We start from the raw sequence: 16,916 nt of genomic DNA, 5'->3' as shown, positions 1-16,916 counted from the left end.
GCTTGGTTTGTCTGGATTGTGTGCAGTGGGTGGTGAAGATGACAGAGGGAGAGGGAGCCAGGCAAAGCAATTGGTTTGTGAGCAACACAAGGGGTAGTGGGATCTGCCAAGGTGTGGTTGTCTGAGCACCCTAAAACTTTTTTCTCTCTGCTGCGTTGTGACTGCTGCGGTGGAATTCTGGGTCTAATTCTGTTTTATTTTTTCTCATTCAGGCCAAGCTTTTTAGCAAAAGTAATAAGTAGTCCAATCAGGGATGCAGGAATGAGTACCGAGTATGAGTATATACTCAACTGATACTCACTTTGTACACCAGGGGGTAAATGGCACGTCCCAAATCTGAATCGACAGCGTCACAGGCACGTGTCACTTTTCTATTGATTTGGGACGTGCCTAGAGCGTGTCCAGCGGGGACCGAACAGGATTGATTCCTGGACGGATCAATCACTGGATGTGAATCCGCCCGAGACCATTTCAATAACTGTTCCAGGGAAGTTCTGATACGTCCCCGGAACAGTGAGTTCAAGGCCGGAACGAGACTGACACGTGGCCTCGCTGTTCCTGGCCTGGAACAGAATCAGCGAGAGGGCCGCAGGTACGGTATCGTTCGACCGCTTTTGCGGTGAAAAGCTACGGTGAAACGATACGAATGCAGTGAACGTTACAAAGCATCGATGGGATTGTTTTTTCTTTCATTTCAAAAGACCGAATTTCACAAAACATGCTTTTAGCCAGATGAATTGTATGTAGTAGGTAGGAAATAACTACAAGATCTTCCTGCTGAAGAGGTTATGAAGTAGTTGGAAAAGGTGTTAAAGAAACTTGAAATCAGATGAATGAAGAAGTTAATGAAAGAAGCGACACGAGTCTTCAAAATCATTCTTCCTTTACATGTTTTTAGGTCGTTGTATATTATTGTTTATCATGCTAATGGTGGTTCACCTTGTATGATCCACTCCTTTAAGGCCTCTTGGGTTATAATCTGAATGTCATTGGATGTTTTGATACGTTCAAAGGTCTCTTTGCCTGTGAAGATTCGGTTGTCGTACTTAATGATCCATCTGTAAAAGCTACGACAGCGTATAATGTCAGTGAAGATCATACATATAGTAAGAGAAGTACTTACGCCTTTTGTTCCAGGGGGGGGAGGTCTCTGGCCCAAGCCAGGCGCTCATCAACTGGGTCCCATATTGATCGGTCGGCTTTATCCTTTGGACCGCTGCGTGGCTGGGTTGGGTTCTTGGCGTGGAGGTGGAAAATGGTACCTTCAAGACGCTAGATAGAGCAGGTGTGTACAATAACTATCAGCCGAGTCGTGCAGACAGTCTTTGACTGTTGGTTCAACCTCACCAGAAGTGCAATCCTACATTTGTCAGCAAGATTGATCATGCTCCAGATCACATCATTAGATATCGTTAAGCTCTTAGGAGCTCGTGTACGGCCAAGCTGAAAGTACAGATCGTACAACTTAGGGACTAAAGAACCGACTGCCGGTTTATTGATACCGTCAAGGAGTGCACTTTGGAATTTGCTTTTCTCTGTTTTAGCAATCTCCTTAACAATCTTTCGTACTAAACCTTCTGCATTCAGATCACTGTTTCGAAATCCTTCTGGCAATTCATTGGCTTTGACTTTGCAATCGACAGCCATTAGTGCCTCCTAGGGTTGGGTACAACATCAGCTTGAAGGTTGAAATCGAGATATAATGGAACTCACAATCACTAGATTCTCGAGTGATTCTACGATGGGATGCTTGCGTAATGAGTTTGATGTTGAGTAGGCTTGTATTGATGATTTCATAAGCAGGTCTTTAATCAAATCTCGAATGAAAGTCTATACTATGTTCATGTTAGTATAACATAGAAAAATCATTGTGTTCCTGGATATTGACTCACTCGAAGGCGATCTTCGGCTTTCCATAGATCACCCTTAGGTTGAACCATTGGGGGGCCAACCGTAACTGTGACTTGATCCGCGGAGTTGGACTGGCGATTGGCTGGAAACTGTGAGGCCAAGAAGCAAATCAGTGCTATCTGGCGGCTCTGTTCATTGGGTTGCTACTTCAACAAGACCAAAGCATCAGTTTCAATCTCAATTTTGGGCTACAGATGCTACATTACCTGAAGAACTTTGTCCACTTCAGAGATTGCTCTCGGAGTGAGACCGAATTGAGCACCAATTGTGCTAACCATATTTGATAATGCGAGTGGGTCAACCACATTTTCCTCAGGACTGATTCCTGATGAATGTGGTCTTGACTCGGATCGCATCATATCGGGTGTGAAAAATGTGTCACCTAACGCAGCACGATAATCAGGCTCATCTTCCTGGATGGGCCCATTCTGCGACGAGCGGTGCCGCAGGTTAGGGGTGTTTTGGTGGCGGCTGTCCAACCCAAAGGCATCAGACGCTGAGCGGGTCCTGGGTATGATGGATGTCGATAGTCGATCGTAATTGGATCCCATTGGGCTCCTTTGATAACGTTGAGAGCTGGGAAACATGAGTTGTGTGTAAGTCAAGGTGAGTCGCAGGTGGATGGAACTTGTGTTTTTTGGGACAAATTTCATTTCCACGTCCTCAACAAAACCTCAAAAAGTTCTTTTGACAGGTGGTTGTATTTTTTTTCAATTGATCGAGGTGGATTTTGTGCAATTCAAAAAAAACTTGGCCAAGTTTTTTGCTTTTCCTGCCGATTGCAGTTGCTCGTCTTCAAGTCATCACCTCTCACCTCATCACCTTCAACCTCCAATCAATCAATATCTCAGGTGCAATTGTGACAATGGATGACCCCAATTTGGCTTCAGTGAGCGGTTTAATGTCCCATCTGAATCATCTCTTTTTTCAATATACTCATTTTTTTTTCGATCAAATCATCCGAAGAACCAGTCATTGGTTGAGAACTCGTCACCTTGCCGCAATGCTAAAAGAGCAGCTAGTGACACAGACTGCGAGAAGGAGTCTGAACCTCCTACCCCCAAGAAGATGGCACGCTTGACGGGGAACGGGGGACCCAATACCCAGTTCGATGATGCGACAATTGATTATTTGGAGTTTCAAGGCTGCTCGATAACGGTGGATCATGATACGATTGATTTGCTGAGAAGCAAAACAACAATGAGAGATTATTTATCTTACGTTGACATTTCACCAGACGAAATCGATTCAGTGATCAACATCTTACGTCCACACCGCATCAACTCGTTCGAAAAATTTCTTTTTCCAGCGATTCTGAATGTTGATCACTTGGTACAATGGGGGATTCCTTATGGAACAGCAATGGACCTCATCTTCATGGCACGTCAGTATTATCAAGACCTTGTTAAATGCAACATCAACAGCCTGCCAGACTCTATGAAGGGTGGCTATGTTGAATTTCAAGGCCGATCGATCTCGGTGTCTCGTACCATGGTCAAAAACCTGATCCAAAAGACGAAGAACAATCTCAAGGATTATCTTGAATACGCCTCTGTTCCTCGTGATGAGATTCAAGATGTGATGGACATTTTCCGACAACATCGAATTAATAACTTTGCCAAATTCCTGTACCCACGGTTCTTGAACGTCAATCACATGGTCAAATGGGGCATTCGTTTTGGAACCGCGATGGATCTAATGTTCAAGGCTCGAGATTATTATCAACATATGATTGATAAGGTGCTCCTTGAAGGGAACATGTCATCTTCACCGTCTTGACCCACGGCGACTGTCAGAGCTTTCAAAATACCTTTGAAAATTGGGTTATCTTTTTTTTAAAATTTCATTCGGTCGATCAGAAATCAATCAAACAAGATCATTTTATAAGTTCAAGCCACCTTATATCTTTTTCCTTTTTTAAAAAGATAGATATTCATTACACTTCAGGTCGATCAGAAAGCAATGGATCGAGATGGTTTCATCAGTTCCAAAATCATTTTCTTTTGTCTTTCAAGATACACTTCTTTCACTCGATCAGAAAGAGAAGTCATTGAATATGACAGAGAGGATAGTTGTAATCTCCTTCTCTTTTATTACATTCAAATCATCTTATATTGTTTTCTTTTGTTTCTCTTAAAAAAAGAATGGTTTTTGTTTGTTTTTAAAAAACCCGATTGTTACTACACATCTTTTGCTCGATCAGGAAGCAAATCCATTTGAATGCGACTGAGAAGATAGCGGTAATCTATCCTTTTATTAAATTCAAATCATCTTGTTTTCCTTTTGTTCCAAAAAAGAAACCATTACACATCTTTTGCTCGATCAGCACAGATTAGTCTCAGTATACTGTGAGGAGAACAAGTGCGAACAATTGGGATTGGTCTGATAGGGCGCTTCAGACAAACCTGATGACGAATCCAGTTTTTGCAAGATCGGACAAACCTGGGCATTTTCGATCATAACGGTTCGTAATGAAGCGTTATGATCTCATCTCACTCCGCCTTGGTGGCTGCGTGAACGACTGCACACAGCCAAACTCGGGCAGGAGCGGAACGGCATCTTACCGTTTCACATCCGTAAAACACCGTCTCGGTCACGACCTCATCCCGTTCTGACATCTGGATCGTTCCTGAGACGGAGGTGGGGACCGGTCAAAGTACGTGTGTTTGTCACACGTGGTTCAACCGGTGTCAGGCAAGCTCTAATTACGGCTCTCACAAATTTCGTGACTGGGCCGGTTTTGAAACGCCATCTCATCGAAATTCCTGGACACGTGTCCAGAACCATCCGAGGCCGAGGACATTTACCCCCTGGTGTACGGGTTTACAGGGCCAAAAATAGGCAAAAATACTCAGTATACTCAATAATACTCACTTTAGAGCATCTCCAACGGTCCTGAATCGCCAAAAGGCGTACAGGCTTGTCTGAAAACATACAGTAAGCTGTATTTTTTCTTTAAAATGATTTCCCTCCACCGCGCACATGATGGAGGGACTTCCAAGGTCGTGCTCCTGCCAAAAACACCGAAAGCGCACGATATTCCTTTTAAAAGTTGACTGATATCTCATTGACTATATACTTGATATGTAATTTCTTTCGATTATCATATTTATCTTTGGACGCATGTGGTATGATTATGTCCCAAACGTCGCCAATACTGCTTCCTGCATCTTTTGCGGAAGCCCTTCATGCATGAAGGTCTTGACATGCGATACCCAGTATCCCTCAAACCAAACTTCACACGAGTGGCCAGAGGTGAGAAATCTGCCGACCGGTGGAGGGTCATTTTTTGACCCAACCCTGTCAACGTAACATACAGCTTACGTATTGTTACGTTTACAAGGCACCGTTGGAGATGCTCTTACTGAGTAAACTCATACTCACTCCTGCATCCCTGAGTCCAATGACTTTTTTCAACGAATGTTAAAAAAAATCACGCCTTTTGCGCCTGTCGCGCCCTCAGCCAAAATGAGCGCGCCCAGGCCTGTACGGGAGCGCCCGAGGCGCTCCCTTTTTGAAAAGTCGCGCCCACCGCGTGAGATGAGGGATACCCAACCCTCTACCTTTTACATCAAACACCACAAACTCCTACTGAGTCGAATATGCAATGGTCTGAAGCTTGAAATGTCGGAAGGGCTTCTCACGAAAGGGAGACAGTTATCGGGTTCCTGCTTATTTCATCAAGCAGACGGTAACTAGACCTTCCACGAGAAATCACCCTGATCGGAGTAATAAACTGGTCCAGAGATATTATTATATTACAAAATTCTGCATGTTTCACAGATATGACTAACACCAAATGAAGATTTGAAGACATGAAGAACAGAGAGGATGAATGACACGAAAAAAATGTTTATAATTGTTCAATACCTTCGATCATAATCACGATCATCACGACGAGGTCGATCATAATCTCGACGTTCATCATAACGTTCACGTTCTGGTCTCATAGGAGCAGCATACCCATACCGATCATCTCTACTAGGTGGGCCGCGATCATCAAAACGACGTTCACGTCGATCATAGCCACCACCGCCTCCGCGGTCGTCATATCGCGGACCGCCACCGTAACCTCGTGGATCATAGCGACGCTCATCACGCTTGGGTGGGCCGTGGTATTGACCAGCTAGAAGAGCACGGTGGTAGAATATGTTAGTGTTGGCGGGCGATTGGAAAGGCTGTCAGAAGCAGCTTACGTGTAGGAGTGCGAGCTCTGCCTCTGCGTGCTTTCTCGACAGATAGTACCTTGCCAAGGAAGTCAAGGCCATTGAGAGCAGCCATAGCAGCCTCAGCTTCTTCAGCAGACTCCATAGTCACAAAACCAAAGCCACGAATTTCTTTAGTGTTAGGGTCGCGCATGAGCTGCGCCTTTTGAACCTGTGGATCAAAAAAGAAAAAATTCAAGGCAAGGCCATTCATTAGAGGACCATTGGATGAATTCAGAGTGCGGTAGAAACTTGCTCGACCATGCTTGACAAACAGCTCGTGCAAATCGACATCTTCAGCTCGGCTGCTAATGCCAGATACATGGAGATTGTTTCCTGGGTTGTGGTCACCGTTGTTGCCACTGGGCCATGTGAAGATCAGAGATGAAAACCAATGAAATTGTCAGTTAATCTACAACAGGAGATGGTATGACCTTTCAGAAAATGGATGCTTCGGCTTACCGTCCTCGAGGTATGGGTTTCTCGGATTCGACACGCATTGGACTCCGACTGCGGTCTCTACGAGGAGGTCCATTGGGACTCGCAGACCGACCGGATCGACGACCACCGTCGGTTTGACGGCCATATTCGGCAGGTGCAGGTCCGTCGGCCCAATCTACGTCGCAGCAGAAAACCAGCATGACAACGGGGGAATTGAAAGGTTTTAGTACAAAAAACAAGCGTATGGGGGTGATAGGGTAGATGCGGGAGCGTTGATGCGTAAGGGGCGTTCTGAGATCGATGAGTAGTGAGGCGAGTATCCGAAGATGTGAAACTGAGGCCGAGCAAGAGATCGAGCAGCAAGCCGATGATGGGGTGTCAAAGGTTGAAGTGAAGTGCAACTAATGTCGAAAAGGACAGGTCGAAACACCTTTTTGAATCACCAGCATACGATAGGCGAGGCAAGGTGAGGTGACATGAGGACCGAACTGAACATGAGGTCACGCATGTGACCGCGTGATCAGGATACGCAGACTAAGTGGCGAGACTGAGCTATTCGAAGCGTTATCGATATACATTCGAGACGATTGCAACGAGCCGACAACAGTCGAGCCGAGATCAAGAATGATAAAGAAGTGGAATGACTGCCGTGGTTGATGGACCCAAAGCCCAAAGACTGATGGATAGTCTTAGTAAGAGGACGCAGCTGTTGAAATGTCTGACACAGATATGATTGCTAGATGGGCAACATATGCTGACGAGCTTCAGATGATAGGGCGAGAGGAGGTAATGTAGCGAGCGAGATGGGGTGAGGGTGAATGAAAGGACATTTTTGCTTTTACTCCCGACTTGGAAGGTGGTATACTGGAGTAGGTGTAGGTGAAGGTGTTTGGTTGAACATACCCTGATCGCCAGGCATCTTGAATCGAGAAAGGCAGGAATGTAAAGAGATGAAAGTATGTTTGAGAATGAGAATGTGAATGTGATTGATGAACTTGAAAGTGGTGGATGACCGCTCGAATTTCTGTTGACCGTCGGGTTTTATATGTTTTGGAAAAAGTAATTATGTAAATTAAATTGAGTTAATTGGGTTAGGTTAACTCTCAAGTTAATCGAGCTTGAAAATCAAAACTATCGCCATCACTGATCTGCTCACAAACCAAATTCATCGCAGCTATAACACAAATTGTGAACTTCATACATATGAGGAAGAAGGATCCACCAACTCCTGATAGATAATCACAAGCTTGGTATGTGTAGACTTGTCCATATACAAAAGTGGCCTCTTCAAATCCTTTCAATCGAATAGAAAGGGGTCAAAGAAGAGCCTCAATTTATGTCTTGGTGGAGACTCCAACAGCGTTCATGCCTGTTCCATCAATGTAAATCACAAAAGTGGGAGAATCAGTCTATGAGATCAACCACTTAGAGACTTTCAATCAACCAACCGCACACAATAGATAGTAACTGGGCTCAAGGATGCAAATCACATTGTACATCAATAAGATGTCTTCATATGAGTATACTTCCTAAACACAAGAATGCTTTTACTGATGACATTTTTTAATAGAATGATTTGAGTAGTGAATAATTGAAATTGAATGAGTAAACCATTTTGGAATAATTCAAATCAACTGCTGGGTGTGTTTTCTTTGCTTGAATAAATTTTAACAATGCACTTCTAGTAAATTTAAAAATGAAAAAGCAGATGCAACTCTACACAAGTACATATTGAAAATGGATCGTGATGGAGATCCCAACCAGAGGTTACTAAAGCAATCTCACTTGGGTTGATTATCTTTGTCTCTACCTACCCTCTATTTTCACATACCTGAACTCCTTGCTGTACCCAACTGATCAACAAGTTTCTAGGGTTGGAGATATTTGGGTTGGTCATAAAAAACCTAATGTTTATAAGGATTGTCTAACGGTGTGATAACATTTGTTGAGCTTGGGTAAATTGTTCTGATCAAGAAACATTAAGTTGGTGTTATGTTGAATTCCTCTGAAATCAACAAGGGTTGTGAAGACTAGAAGATGAACCAGAATATCAAATAATATTTTTTTGGAAAAAGTCACTCTCACCAGGTAGCCTAGATCACCAAAGCAAGCATCTTATATTCTTATATTCTGTGATTATGTGGCTTCACAGCCTGAATTCATGTGTTTACCTTATTTAACTTTGTACTTCCCATCTATTCCTATCTGTGTCATCTGTAAAATGCTTCTCATTGATCAAAAAATTGCAAAAGGAATAGAAAATTTTGATCATGCATAGATATAACATAATATGATGAATATATATGGTACTCAAAGTCAAAATTCCAAAAGAGATGTGAATAAAAATGACTTGAGATCAATTGGTTAAAGACTGCTCAGTACAAGATGATGTGAAGATCAATATACCAGAGGCTTGCTTGAAATATACAGAGATCCTAACAATGGCCGCCATAATGTGAAGATTCATGACAGTGTACTAAGTTGGTAAATAATCAAGTTCTGCAAGGGTGAGTTGTCAGACCAAATCAATCAGTGAAATTTCCTTGAGACCCATCCAAAAAGGTGATAGGACAAACATCAAAGAATTGCTTGTGAATTGTGCAAAGCCTGGTCATAATTATCTACTTAAACCAATCAAAGGGGTTAAGAGAGGACCACAGATGAGCTTACATTCTGTTAGATTCATATAACACATTCGGCCCATTGGTAGATGAACAAAACGGATGAACATACTAAGTTGACTGTGCAGGTCACACAAACATTTGAATGAAATTTTTGGAGGACGAAAGCGTGATGAGAGAAGCATCTCACGTTTGCAGTACACCAACAAAAGAAAATCGAGTACGCTTGCCTCAAAGCTCCTTTTGGCAGGACTTGCTTATGCATAAATTTGGGTGCTCCTGATTGCATCAAGCGGGGCTCATGAGAGGCAGGAGAAGTCAAGGTTGACAACTGGCAGCGCAGGAGAAAAAACCTAGATCCTGCCGTCAAAAACTCACCTCTAGGCTCTGCCGGAGGACCCCGGAAGGCCCCTACATCGAAAACCATCGCATATAATCTTGGCAACAGCCCATGGCTCCATGACGATATATCCCTCGCAATCCGGCCGTTTGAAGCTGTTTGAAGCCTTTCACATCGGTTTCATAACGTACAACGGCTTTGGACTTGATTTCAGTTTTAATACCTGCTGCACTGAGCTTGTTCTCCATCGCCCGCCAAGTTGCTCGGGTTATGCGGCCGAAATTGGTCATGCTGCTATGAATTCAAAATTCCTCACTTCGCTACTCAGAACAACAAATGATTATTCAAACCTCCTTAGACAATAGACACATGTCTAAAAGGATATGATGTCTTGAGAGCATGGAGGCTTCTTTCCCGTGAAAATATATCGTCATATATCAAACATTGCATGAAAAAATGTAGCAGGAAAGAGACATTGTAAATCAGTTGAACATAGGAAGAGATTCACATAAGGCCCCACTTTACCGAAAACGATCAAGGGAGGCGGAAAGGAAAAAGGAAAAAGACGATACAATACACAAGTACGCCGACGAAAGTAAAAAAACCAACTACCTACAAGACTAACAGAACAAAAAAAAGAACCGATATCTTTTGAATCGTGCGGGCACAAACAAAAATGTAAAAAATATGAGTGAGATGTCTTGAAGCTTTTTAACAAGCGCATGCCCCATCACCATCAGCACCACCTGCTCCTTGGTTGAGATTTACTCCACCTGCAGCTCGGTTTGGTCCAGCACTGCCCCGAGGGCCACGAGAAGCAGCTGAATCAAGTGGTAGTTTCTTAGCTGAGAATACAAGAAATCCAAAACAAACAGAACAAAGTCAACTTTTCATACATAGACTGGCAAGGATAGCAAAGTGTATTCAGGCTTTGAAATGGTACATCTTTTCATGTTAAGACATACCAATGGCTTGAAAGATCTCATGAACGTTTGTGGCATCTTTTGCCGAAGTTTCGAAAAACAGTAAATTCTCTTCTTCTGCAAATTGGCGTGCGTCCTACAAAAACATATTATAAAAATACACACAAGGGGGTTTCAGAGAAGATCAAATAGAATGGCTTCCTGATTTGGAGTTGGATACTGGAATTTGATTTGATGGCAAGCTTGACTACATACCGCTGTTGAGACTTGTCTTCGTTCTTCTAAATCAGCTTTATTGCCAGCCAAGGCAATGACAATTTGAGAATCTGCCTGCCTCTGAAGTTCGCGTATCCAATTTTTGGCCTTTTCTAGGGATGCCTATGTTGAGAGAATTCGTAAACATGCTATCAGTTTAACGGAAGGATTGGAAGATCATATGGAACATACTGAAGAAGTGATGTCATAGACCACCACGGCGCAATTTGCATTTCGATAATCTAATGTGTTTCAAAAAGCTTGGAATAAGTCCATCTTGATACTTTGAATGATCTGGGGATTTAATGAATTTCCGAAACGGTGATAATTTCGAGGATAACTCACACATTGGAGCAAGTGATTTATAACGCTCTTGGCCAGCAGTATCCCAAATCTACGTGCAGTCCAAGAGTATCCCATGAGATAAGTAATTTGGTGCTGACACATACGACAATCTGGGTCGTATGGGGAAATGGATACAGTCACGGACCTCGTATTTGATCGTGGTTTGGTCATCCAGCTGAACTGTTTGAGTCAGAAAAGCTGCACCGATCGTACTTTCCCGATCTAAATTTCACAGTATCAAAATCAGGATACGAGCAACTGCTGGGTCGGATGCACATTCATATGGCTCAAACGTGAGTTTCAAAGTCAGATAGATTGACTTACACTCTTGAAAGTCATTCTGAACGAATCGAAGGACAAGTGACGATTTCCCGACCGCAGATTCGCCAAGAAGGACCACTAGAGGGTAGAGGGTAGACAATAAGACATATTTATCTTAGTTATTGTTTCGAAGGAAGTACTGCATGGATATAACGTCAACAAGTCTTCCAAAACCTACATTTAAATTGATAAGCAGGTCGAGTTGAGTTGGGTCGAGCGGCGGCCATTTTGATGATGAGAATGAGTAGTTGACGGAAAGTAGCTAAGTGAGTGGAGGAAGTCAAGTATGATGGTCAGGTGAGAGGTTCAAGTTGATGATATGATAGGTAATGAAGGTGAACTTGAAGGAGGTGCTAGCGAGATCTTATGTAAGTCATACATATTAGCTCAACTTGGAATTTCAGATTTAACTATTTAAGGTTCTTCGTGGCTGTATCTAAATTAATTACAGGTCGATAGGGTTTTAGATCTTAAGGACAAACTCAGTCTCAATGTTTCATCAACGTTCGGTGTTTGTCTTCGGCCACCCTGAATTTAACTTCAACATCAGGGCGACAAGTATCCGTAAAGGAATGCCTTGGACATTTTAGAACAAACCCCTCAACAGGAAAGAAAATAAAAACTTGACATCAAATGGCATCGAAATCCTTTGTTCCGACTAAATGGCCGAATTTTCAAAGGTGTATTAGTCTCTAAAATTTAACTGTTTAGATAGTGTTTCATGCAATAAATGCCTTAGTGCACTTTAAAAAAAAAAGAAAAAACCCTCAACACACTTGGAGCACTGACATTGCACACATCTTGGAAGTCAGGTGAATTGCAAGAAAGGGCAAACAACTTTGGGTTCTAGCCTCAGACCCAACAAGGTAAAGTGGATTGATACAGCATAATCATCACTTACTCTCACATACTGAAAGAATTTGAGAAAGAACCCACCAGTCCAATGATATTAACACACATAAAAAAGTATCTTCTTGCAAGTGTTATGAGTTCATTCCTTCCTCTTGGAATATCCTTTAATCAAACAAATTCAATGAGCTAAAGAACAAGTGTTTGTGGATGAAGTGATCAAGGGGATAGACTTTCAAATCAATTATTTAAGATAGTGAATGACTATAAGCCTAGACTCTCAAATTTAGTCCAATGGAGTACTTGATGGGCAACTCAGACTATCAATCCACTGATTGTTTGCACCTGTATGTGGAAAACCTATCAGATGTTGCCAATCAAATTTTCAATGTAACAACTTGATTTTTCATCAATAACCGGCAGTTAAATCATTGCCCCTTGAGCCAGAGATCTGGCAAAACTGATGCAGAGTAGAGCTGTAGAAAATTGAGCCAAGGTACTTGATCAAAGCCTGCAAAGGTTCCTCAGCATAGTATGAAATCTACAGGGGAGGTTGATATTGGTGAGGAAATATTCAAGAAGAACAATATGTTGAAAGTCACACCTGGTTTGGAGGAGGTGGGTAGTATACTTCATATTGTGTTGACAAGAGGTCTGATGAGGTGTGTAGACTCTGTACAGGGTAAATGTGTCTCTGTAGAATGGTACCGGCCTGAACAGAAAACAGTACAACCACAGGGATCTAGAGGTAAATTGTCCATGATTGGCTCTTCAGACCAGCACTAAGAACAATCAATAGAAAGCCATGCATCAGAACCAAACTTAATCACATGTGGCCAAAGGATGTCGATGACATGCAGGACATTCCTTGGTACCAGCTTCAGGGCAACAAAGACAGGCATAGCCATTAATAGGGTTCTCTACAATGTCCACAGTAAATCTGAAAATAGTGGATGGAGTAAACACGTATGAGTACATTGTATCTGGTTCACTGGCACCAATACAGGCTAGGCCTGGCTTATGCTTGGTATGGAGCCATTGGATAGCTGGTATCCACTGGTGTCTCTTCCGCAGTACAAGAGCTGGCAGTGATCAAGAATAAAAAAGTATATTTAGGTCCAGAACTCTCCAGAGGTTTCTAGCTGTGAGGACCCAGTGCATACTTTTCCTGTCCTCAGCATCTCTCTTCTTTACTTCATTGATCATGCCTTGAGCTGGCCAAAGGCAAGAAGTTTCTTGATCAGGAATAGTGGATGTGTTTATGTTTGGTGATTAGAGGGTGATGATCAACCAGCATGGGCAGTGAAAGACTCAAGTTGTGCCAATGGAAAAACATACTTCTCCCGGCTGCAAATGGATTTGAAAAAAGACAAAAAGATTATGCACCAAGAAGTACAGCTGTTCCCACAATGGTTGGTCTATTTTTTTCAAAATTCTCTCCTGTGAAAAACTCATACTTTTGGTTTTGTTGAGTTTTTTCTTTTCATGAAGTTGAGCAATATGGAAGGAAGATAATCCTCCAATGACAATCATGTGTCATTGTGATGATTCATCTGTACATCTTTTGAAATACATGTGCTAAATCCTCCATGATAATCTTTTGGCTTTCATGGCTAGTGGTGAAAATATCCCTATCTCATCAGTTCATAAGATTTGACGTGGAAAGGCACTGGTCAACCCGCTTACCAGGTGTGAGTTATTTGGTTCTGGGAAATATTGGCAAAACAAGTTACAGTTATTTTATCTGCTGCATTGATGAACTTTTTACAAATTTCTGATGAACCATTCTGGGAACAGCTGTATGTACACATACATACTCACTTTGGGTACCCCAATTGTATATGCTTTGATTCTGTCCAGTTAACGTTTGCACTTTAGTCACATATTGATATGTGCAACACATGTCCATGTCAATGACACCAATCAACATGTGTTGCGCATATCAATATGTGCATGGAATTTCACCCAGTGTTGACTGTCCTGGACTTATGTAACACTTCTTCCCTTGAGGGACTTTTTTAGATTAGCTTCAATACCTTCATCCTGATCATCTTCCTTTAAATAACACTTTCACATTACAGCCATTCTGATATTTCTTGTCGCTCCGTTTTGAAAAAGAAAAAGTGAAACTCGGTTAAACCTAACTTTTTACTCCATAAAACTTTGAAATTGGCTGTAATTCAAGGAAATACAGCCAATTTTCAGGTTTTAACCAGTTAAAACTTAGGTACAGCCATTCCAATATTGGTTGTCGCACCCTTTTGAAAAGAAAAAGTTTGTGAGCTTGAAACCTAAGTTTTAACTGGTTAAAACCTGGAAATTGGCTGTATTGCCTTGAATTACAGCTGAGTTTGAAATTTATCAAGTAAAAACTTAGGTTTCAACTTTTTCTTTTTCAAAACGGAGCAACAAGCAATATCGGAATGGCTGTATGTATGTATTGTTGAAAAATCTTTCAGTGATCCTGTCAGAGACTTGTCCAATCTAAAGTTTATGATATCTATCACATAATCAATCTTCTTGAAAATTCTCTATTTTGTGCAAATTTCCTCACAAAACACCTTCAATGAGCGCAGTAGACTCAGATATAACCAATATTTGTCAAGACCAATACTCTCATTTTTTTAGTTTTCAGTGAAATTTGCTCTGACAAAACAGATACTCCATGAAAACCAATAATTTTGGACCCAGTTTTTTGGGTATAGTATAGTATAGTATAGTATAGTATAGTATAGTATGGTATAGTATAGTTTGCCAATACCACCAAAGCAAGAAAGTCAACTCACCTTTCTTATATAGTAGTCATTCCAATTTCTTTGAATGATTTTTGCAAGTGAGAAATTTCAAATAAATGTCCTTTGATGAACAAGAAATGATTTTTATCACGACACTACAAACAACCCAACACAAACCTTCGATAAGGGATTGATATGTATATATATATGAACCTCAAGTGCCAAAGAACTTTGATTCAGGATTGGTTTGATTTTTCAAAAAAAAAACAGTAGCCGACACTTTATACATCATCAAATCAACACACACACACAAAGGAACAAAAAATCAAGACAAGTAAGATTTTTCCCATTTTTCTTTCTGAAAGAACTCTCTGATCCCAAACAAAAAAGGGAAAATTAAACCAGAACAAGGAAAGATAAAGAACAACAAGGACAGTAAAAGATTTTTGGAATAGGGAGAAAAGCATTACAAGGAGTAAAGAGGAAACAATCAAACAAAATTATACAAAAAAGCCAAAATAAGGTAAACAAAAAGAGACCTTTTTTGATATAGATATTTCTTCCACATGATTAAGCTTATCAGTTTTTTTCAAATAGAAACAAACACTTTTCAAAAAAAAACATCTTCTTTTCAATTCTTGTAGCCCGTGTCTTCCCTAGTAAATCGAGTATTCAGGTATCCAAAGAAAAAAGATCTAGACAAAAAGACTTTCCACCGAATTTCCTGTCGTGTCAAGTTTCGAGAAAACAGGCGATGGTCTTGGTTTGGAAAAAATCGACTTGGAAAACTCAATCTTAATGATCAATATCTTCGACGATCATAATCGCGATCGTCTCTCCTTCGATCATATCGATCGTCATACCGGTCCCTCATAGGTGCTGCATAGCCATATCGATCATCACGACGATCGTCATAACGGTATCGACGATCATCATAGATTGGTCTACGGTCATCATAACCTCTACGATCGTCATATCGACGATCATAAGGATCATAACGAGCATGGTATCCACCTCGAGGTTCATACGGCCTATGACCATCATCCCGTTTAGGAGGACCATGGTACTGTCCAGCTGTACACAATGTAAGATCCTTCTAGTTAGATTGATGTACGACGGTCAATTGAAATAAAAGCTACTGACGGGTAGGAGTTCTTCCTCGAGATCTTCGAGCCTTTTCAACAGATAACGGTTTGCCCATCAGTTCAGTCCCATGAAGACCAGCAATAGCAGCTTCTGCCTCCTCAGCAGTTTCCATTGTGACAAATCCAAAACCTCTTGGATCACGAGTATGAGGATCACGCATCAATTGTGATTTTAGTACCTATCCATTCCAAGAGAAAACTCCTCATCATTAATGATGTTCTCAAAAAAGGAGATAACAGGTCAGAATCGTAGTCACTTACCTTGCCATATTTGGAGAAAAGTTCTTCTAAATCACGATCTTCGACACGAAGACTGATGCCTGAAACATGTAAATTGTTGCCAGGATTGACAACATCACTAGATCTAAAGAAAAATCGAGTTCAAGCCAAAGGAGAAACAAGTAAGATGTATGAGCGAAAGAGACGTGCAATGATTGAAGAAAAAAAAGTTTCATAGAGAACTTGATTCAACATACCGACCACGATCATCACTAGTGACTGCAGATCCTCTTATTGGACTTCTACTTCTTTCTCGATGATTTGTACGACGTGGACTTGGTGTACGTTCCCTACGTTCCTCGCTACGGTTCCAATTAGATTCTTCTTGTCCATTTGGTTGATCAACAGCAGGTCCGTTATCCCAATCTGAATGTGGTGATCCGGAAGATGAACCGACAGACATGATCGAAAGAGAAAATAGCAAAGGTCAAATGATTAAATATTCGGTATGTGATTCAAAGATGATTGTGTTGGGTTGGCGAAGGAAGTGTGTCTGAAAAGAATTGAAAGAGCGGACAGGACTGGGATTGATAAGAGGATGAATGA

At 41.5% G+C, this 16,916-nt stretch overlaps 4 protein-coding genes across 4 annotated transcripts; all 4 read right to left on the bottom strand.

Annotated features, from left to right (window-relative positions):
- Positions 1–919: 919 nt before the first annotated feature.
- Positions 920–2,498, bottom strand: MELLADRAFT_87439 (uncharacterized protein; the record flags this gene model as incomplete). The annotated part of the gene is made up of 6 exons (XM_007410543.1): positions 920–1,067; positions 1,124–1,272; positions 1,348–1,656; positions 1,714–1,830; positions 1,893–2,054; positions 2,118–2,498. The coding sequence occupies 6 exons, from the start codon at positions 2,496–2,498 to the stop codon at positions 920–922; spliced, it is 1,266 nt and encodes a 421-aa protein (XP_007410605.1).
- A 3,128-nt stretch (positions 2,499–5,626) lies between these two features.
- MELLADRAFT_71990 (uncharacterized protein) lies at positions 5,627–7,553 on the bottom strand (the record flags this gene model as incomplete). The annotated part of the gene is made up of 5 exons (XM_007410542.1): positions 5,627–6,037; positions 6,108–6,288; positions 6,373–6,478; positions 6,579–6,732; positions 7,461–7,553. The coding sequence occupies 5 exons, from the start codon at positions 7,474–7,476 to the stop codon at positions 5,775–5,777; spliced, it is 720 nt and encodes a 239-aa protein (XP_007410604.1).
- A 2,393-nt stretch (positions 7,554–9,946) lies between these two features.
- MELLADRAFT_116620 (uncharacterized protein) lies at positions 9,947–11,589 on the bottom strand (the record flags this gene model as incomplete). The annotated part of the gene is made up of 8 exons (XM_007410541.1): positions 9,947–10,363; positions 10,484–10,577; positions 10,697–10,819; positions 10,889–10,938; positions 11,042–11,090; positions 11,187–11,263; positions 11,366–11,440; positions 11,541–11,589. The coding sequence occupies 8 exons, from the start codon at positions 11,587–11,589 to the stop codon at positions 10,230–10,232; spliced, it is 651 nt and encodes a 216-aa protein (XP_007410603.1).
- A 4,531-nt stretch (positions 11,590–16,120) lies between these two features.
- On the bottom strand, positions 16,121–16,454 carry MELLADRAFT_31155 (uncharacterized protein; the record flags this gene model as incomplete). Its single annotated transcript, XM_007410540.1, has 2 exons — positions 16,121–16,270; positions 16,353–16,454. Coding segments are annotated over 2 exons (252 nt in total), but the record flags the coding sequence as incomplete, so codon positions are not given.
- Between the last annotated feature and the right edge of the window lie 462 nt (positions 16,455–16,916).

This window comes from Melampsora larici-populina (genome assembly GCF_000204055.1).
Source record: "Melampsora larici-populina 98AG31 unplaced genomic scaffold MELLAscaffold_21, whole genome shotgun sequence".
Lineage (NCBI taxonomy): Eukaryota > Fungi > Basidiomycota > Pucciniomycetes > Pucciniales > Melampsoraceae > Melampsora > Melampsora laricis-populina.
Note: the sequence above shows the minus strand (reverse complement) of the source record. Positions and strands in the feature narration are given on the sequence as shown.